The sequence below is a fragment of the Euleptes europaea genome, chromosome 7, assembly GCF_029931775.1.
Source record: "Euleptes europaea isolate rEulEur1 chromosome 7, rEulEur1.hap1, whole genome shotgun sequence".
Classification (NCBI taxonomy): domain Eukaryota; kingdom Metazoa; phylum Chordata; class Lepidosauria; order Squamata; family Sphaerodactylidae; genus Euleptes; species Euleptes europaea.
Genome location: NC_079318.1, coordinates 68,430,094 through 68,436,353, shown reverse-complemented (window position 1 = coordinate 68,436,353; position 6,260 = coordinate 68,430,094). Strand labels below are relative to the sequence as shown.

The 6,260-nt window shown below is 43.3% G+C and overlaps 1 protein-coding gene across 1 annotated transcript; it reads right to left on the bottom strand.

Annotated features, from left to right (window-relative positions):
* Positions 1-827: 827 nt before the first annotated feature.
* Positions 828-6,055, bottom strand: RPS27A (ribosomal protein S27a). The gene is made up of 5 exons (XM_056852691.1): positions 5,981-6,055; positions 3,801-3,855; positions 2,650-2,735; positions 1,519-1,650; positions 828-1,008 (listed from the first exon to the last, which is right to left on the bottom strand). Exons 1-5 carry the CDS (start codon positions 6,026-6,028, stop codon positions 859-861), a joined length of 471 nt encoding a protein of 156 aa, XP_056708669.1. The 5' UTR covers positions 6,029-6,055; the 3' UTR covers positions 828-858.
* Between the last annotated feature and the right edge of the window lie 205 nt (positions 6,056-6,260).

Below are 6,260 nucleotides of genomic sequence, written 5' to 3'. Positions count from 1 at the left end.
ATAGTGCTAGCTCACCTTACACACATTGCAACATTTACAAGGACTACATAAATTAATTATTAAAAATTACCCAGCCTCTCTCCATATCACTATCATCAGAGTGGGAATGGCAATTCCTATATTTAAACCTACTGTGTCAGGTTGCCTAACTTTTCTGCTAGGAATATGCCATGGAATGTGTATAATCCCTGAAAACTATCACCAATTGGATAGTTTAAGACAGAAAAGTGTCTATGCATTGGGAAATGAATTGTGCAATAATGAAGCAGAAACAAAAATGCACTGCCTGTTTTTAACATACTGAAGGAAATTCAGCATCGAGTAACTGGAGTCACAATCAAGGAAGTCAACTAAAATGCCACTATCCCATTCCAAAACTGAGGAGGCTCTCTGTTTTGATATTATCCATGTGGATTTAATGTTTATACTTCATTTATTAATCAGACACAAAGCGTCCCCAGACCCACTTTAATAAACAGTTCTTATTACTGCAAAAAGAGGCAGAGTGTGTATACCATTTCCAACAACCAGGGAAATGGAATCGGATTATGTTATATAAAATAAACCAAGGTAAGGGGCAGTCATAGAATTCAACCTCACTGCAGATTTAACAACATCTGAGCACTGCACAATGTCTTGGTTCTTAATGCTGTATCTTATGATGCTGTGGGCAGTGTAAGAGCAACAAGATTGTGTTGACAAGATGTTGCCCCGCCCGCATTCCCACACCACCTTCCCCCTCTGCACCTCTATTACACATACAAGCCGAGCAGTGTTGTACAGCCCCCACCCACTTGTCTGCCCTCATGTAATCAGAGAAACAGGGTCACTTAAAGTTTTTTATTACAACAGACACATTTACTTGTCTTCTGGCTTGTTGAAGCAGTAGGTCAAACAGCACTTGCCACAATAGTGTCTGTCAAAGTGACTAGCCATGAACACTCCGGCCCCACATTCTTCAGAGGGACACTCTCGCCGCAGGCGGCTGATTTTGCCATTCTCATCCACCTGCAGGAAGAAAAGCGTGATCAACAGCACTGCATTAGCCCCTACGCCCGACTTTCAAATGCAGGAGCCCAGCTTTTAAAGTCAAGCACAAGTTGTTAGAGCAATTAACTTTCCTACAGCAGTGTACTGTAGTGGCTCGAGCTGGTGGGAAATCCAGCTTCGAATTCCCACACTGCCACAGAACCGTGGGCCAGTCACCCTCAGCCTAATCCAGCTCACTGGGTTGTTTTGGGGAGAATAATGTATAATATGAATCAGTTGTACTAATGCATTTATTTGCCCCTTCTGCCTATTTGCTCTGTTTATGAACAGGCTTATAAAACAGGTAAGTCATCTGAATGAGACTGGAGCATATTCTAGTTTTCTAGCTTGTCTGAGTATACAAATACCACAGCCTATGACATCCATATCCACTGAGAACTTGAAAATCTTCAAACAGTTTTTTGCTGCTTATCCCTGTGCCTATTCCTACTGCACTACATCCCAGAAAACTAATGAATTTGTTCTTACCTTGTAATATTTAAGGACAGCAAGCTTCACCTTCTTTCTCTTATGCTTGTTCTTCTTAGGGGTGGTGTAAGACTTCTTCTTTCTCTTCTTTGCACCACCACGAAGTCTCAGCACAAGGTGAAGGGTAGACTCCTGTTTTTAGTAAGCAAACTTTGTTAAGGGAAAAGGGATGCACATGATTTTGACTATGTAATGATAACAGCTAGGGTTGGGCAGGCCTAGTTCTCTGCTCAGTTGCAAAGCTCCCTAGACAGCGTTGGACAAGTCACTCAGCCTAACCTATCTCAGGACTGTGTGAGGGCAACACCATCACTGCTTCTGTGACGGTGATAAATGTAAGAAGTACAAATAATCACTCAACACTACCATCTTGCGACCAGCGCCTGAAACAAATCAAACGCTGGCTGCTGTGAATAGAAAACAATTCCAGTGACTCTTTAACATAACATGGCGCAGAGTGGTAAAGCTGCAGTACTGAAGTCCAAACTCTGCTCACGACCTGAGTTCGATCCCAATGGAAGTTGGTTTCAGGTAGCTGGCTCAAGGTTGACTCAGCCTTCCATCCTTCCAAGGTCGGTAAAATGAGTACCCAGCTTGCTGGGGGTAAAGAGGACTGGGGAAGGCACTGGCAAACCACCCCATAAACAAAGTCTGCCTAGTAAACATCGGGATGTGACATCACCACATGGGTCAGGAATTACCTGGTGCTTGCACAGGGGACCTTTACCTTTTAATAAAGCAATCTTTTAAAATCTCATGGTTGCTAAACTCACCACGTTTGAGGGGATCTATTTGGATTAAGCAATGTCAGAATAAGTTCTGTATGCTCAAGGCTTGCTATATGCTCATGTAACTATGCAAGAGTTAAGCCTCCAGTTTGTTCCTGTCAAAGTTGTATCACCCTATTAAAGAGATGCTGGGGGAAAACAAAACAATTCTTCGTAAGCTTCTGCCTTTCATACACAAGCCGATTCCCATTCTTTTAACAAGGAATGCGTGGGGATACTGTCACCACTGTTTCTTTTGCCTAGTGTCAGGTAAAGGAAGTTATCCTCACTCAATATTAAGGCATGTACTTTTAATGTACTAGTTCAGCAATTTACTGTATCAAAATACAGAGAAGGCAGACACCTTTTGAATGTTATAATCAGATAGAGTGCGCCCATCTTCCAATTGTTTGCCAGCAAAAATCAGTCGCTGTTGGTCAGGAGGAATTCCTAGGCAAAGAAAAAACAGATCAATTTACTAACACTGCAACAAGAAGTAAAATAATGTCAAAACATGCCAAACATGGGTATCACACTAATCTCAAGTTTGATGTTTGTTTTATACAACAGGATGGGGCAATGATACTGAGTCCCTAATAACTGGAAACCACTTTGTCAGAACAAAAGATATCCTTTTGGTTGGCTATTGTGATCATTTATTTGTACCTGACAGCCTCCACATTTGTGCCCATCAGACAACAATTTGGCCATTATTCTTACAGACAATGAACTAAGTCTTCAGTAACTGTTGCCCATCATTCTCTGGACATTTTCAGAATTATAGCCATATTGCACCTCTCCTCTTTTTTATTCTCTGCATCTTTCCATACTAAAGAGCCCTGCATGCGTCTGTTTATACGTACACATTTGTAGTACCTTGTGCAAATAAATATTCACAAATATTTTAGACAGGCATCCTACTTGCATTTCATAGGATTTTTTTGTTTTGGATAGGTTGACTTGGTTTTTTGAGGGGTAGGGGGCATTCCCTTTCCTAATTGATAATGTTCCATTTGCAAAAGCAAACCGGATTGATTGTGAGCTTTCTATGACACAGGATTTTTTCCTCCCAAGAGCTTACAATTCAAAAAATTAAAAAAAAAACCTTTAATGGCATAAGAGCTTACAATTAATTCGGAACCCGGAGTACATGAATCAAAAAGTTAGTGTACGCTGAGAAAAATTACCCTGAATTTTAACACTGAATTGTTATGCAGCCTTTCTTCAATTACTTTTAAAGAGAACATCAAACAATTCTTTTGCAGCTACAGCCAACCTAACGCTTCTACATCTCCAGATCATTAATGATTAAGTTTTATAGCATCACAAGCAATACCAACCAGCCTCTCACTCCAGTTACATGTCAGTCTTAAGGCTTTCAATGGGACTTACTCTCAAGTATGCATAGTCAGGATTGTATAGTAAATTCTTGTTTAACAAGAAACTGAAAAGCTCTACTGTGTAGTTGGAACATATTACAAAACATAAGAGTTCCCAATCTATAGTGAAACGTACCTTCCTTGTCCTGGATTTTGGCCTTGACATTTTCTATAGTATCAGAGGGTTCAACCTGTCATAAAAGTTAGAAGTCAGCAATGAAACACTTGACAATCCTACTGCCCTTTTCCATCAACTGTAAAACAGCATATGTACACACTATATCTTTGAAGCGTATTAATGAAAATAGTTCTAGCTTAAAAGCATAGTATTGCACATCTCAAAACATGCATGTTCTTGTAAAATACTGCAATTGCACATTGCAGACATTGCAGTCAAAACTTCAATCTGATTCTATGCATGTTTACTCAAGCAGCCCCACAATGCAGGTTTCACATCACATATAGAGAGGTATTGTGCACTGTGCAATTGATGATGAACCTGACCGATCCATTTAAAACAAACTATGTTAATAGAGCACAAAGTATTTAGACAATTTCCTCCAGTGAGCTGGGAACAGGGAACATTCTCTTCTGAGGAAAAGGGTGGAGGAAAAGGTAAAATGGAATCCAAAAATAAAAACAATTCAAGAGACATTTCTTATAAGGAAAACAGTAACCCCAGGAAGGAAGCTCACATAGTTCAGACCATCCCAAGGCAGAGAGAATTGGGCAAAAGGGCCAATTGAGGATAGGGTAACCAGGAAAACCAAAGGATGGTCATTATAAGTAATTCTACTTGCATCCCCTACTCCAGAGTCTCGTTAATTATTTTGTCTGGATGTTTTTCATTCTAGCTAATATTTTTTAATTGACCTTCCTCCTGTATCACAAGACAGTTAGCAGGAAGCTTCTCCAGGAATGGAGAAGTGATGAGAAAAAGCTTTAGCAGCTTGATTTCCTCCCTCTAACCCATCTTTCTGCAGCTTACAGTGTATTTATAACTAGAAGTCATAGCTGGCAACCCACTGGCTAGTAGTAGGTAGGCATGCTAATAGAATGACCCTCCCTTTAATTTCCTTTCAACCTTTACAAGAGCAAGGCTGGAAAAGGCCAAGTTAGAAGTGTAGTCAACTACTGAGATGGCCAAAAAATGGAAGTCAAGTGACGGAGACTACCTGTACCACAACCCATATAGACAACGCTGAGAACATCCCAACTGTAAAATGAGGCAAAAGCAGCAAACTATGGGTGGGATCCAGTGACCTGTCCACAGAATGTGCTGACGGTTGCAGATCTTTCCTGTACCCCCCACCCAAGTCACCATTCCAAGTGTCTCAGGGCCTATATGGACTAATAGCCACATGGGTCAGAAGCTGCAGTGGGGAGAGAGAAGTGGACAATATCACCCTTTCTGCCTCCTCTGTCCGCACAGCTCTGCATACAAGAGAGGGGGAAAGGCGATGTTACAGCAAGGTCTCTGGCTTAGTTTTTGCAAGAATAATGTAATTGCGTACAATAATATAAGCGACCATTCTTTCCCATGCTGCCTCAACACTGTCAAAATTCAGACAATAATAATTTAAGATCAGAGGCCTTAAAAAAAAAACACCTGACATTGCCCTGCAAAGCAGTGATAGTCACTAGCAAAGACGACTTTCGAAAGGGCTACAGAGGAATAAGTCTATGAGCAGGTATCAGACACGATGGCCAATCAAAACCTTCACGTTCAGAGGCAGTGTATCTGTGAACAGCAGTTCGGGGGCGGGGGTACAAAGGGCTCCAGTCTCCGTGCACCGCCCATGACTTTCCAAAGGCACCTAAAGAGGAGGGGCCACGGCTCAGTGGTAGAGCATCTGGTTGGCACGCAGAAGGTCCCGGGTTCAATCCCTGGCATCTCCAGTTCAAGGGACTAGGCAGATAGGTGATGTGAAAGACCTCTGCCTGAGACCCTGGAGAGCTGCTGCCGGTCTGAGTAGACAGTACTGACTTTGATGGACCAAGGATCTGGTTCGGTACAAGGCAGCTTCATGTGTTCAATCCAGCATTTCGTTTGATCCAGAAGGACTCTTGTAGTTATTCTGTGAAGCGTAGGGTAGACTGCCATTCTTGATTATTAACAGCCACTAATAAGGAATTACGAGAGCTAATTTTTTTTTGGGGGGGGGGGGACGACGACACACAAAGGAGCCAAGCTAGAAAGGGCTGAAGTCGACTCAGACGAGCGCGAGCCAGAGGCCTACAGCCCGGCCTCTCCTTAGCGTGCCCTGGCCTCGTCCGGTCAATCCCCGCCCCCATTCGCGTCTCCGGTTCCCTCACCTCGAGGGTGATGGTTTTCCCTGTCAGGGTTTTCACGAAGATCTGCATGGCGACGGCTCGAAGGGCGGCCGCCGGCGTCGCGTGCACCTGAGGAGGAGACAACAAGCGGAGGGAACAGGCTCATAAGAAAGCGCGCAGGCCCTGGGCCGCACGCGAGGCCTCGAGAGGGAAGGCGCGAGGGACCGAGGGGGGACTCACCCACCACCTGCTCGCGGAATGGCGGACGCCGGAAAGAGAGCGTCGTTCCCCCTCGCACGGGGTTTCCGAAGTTGCACAGGCG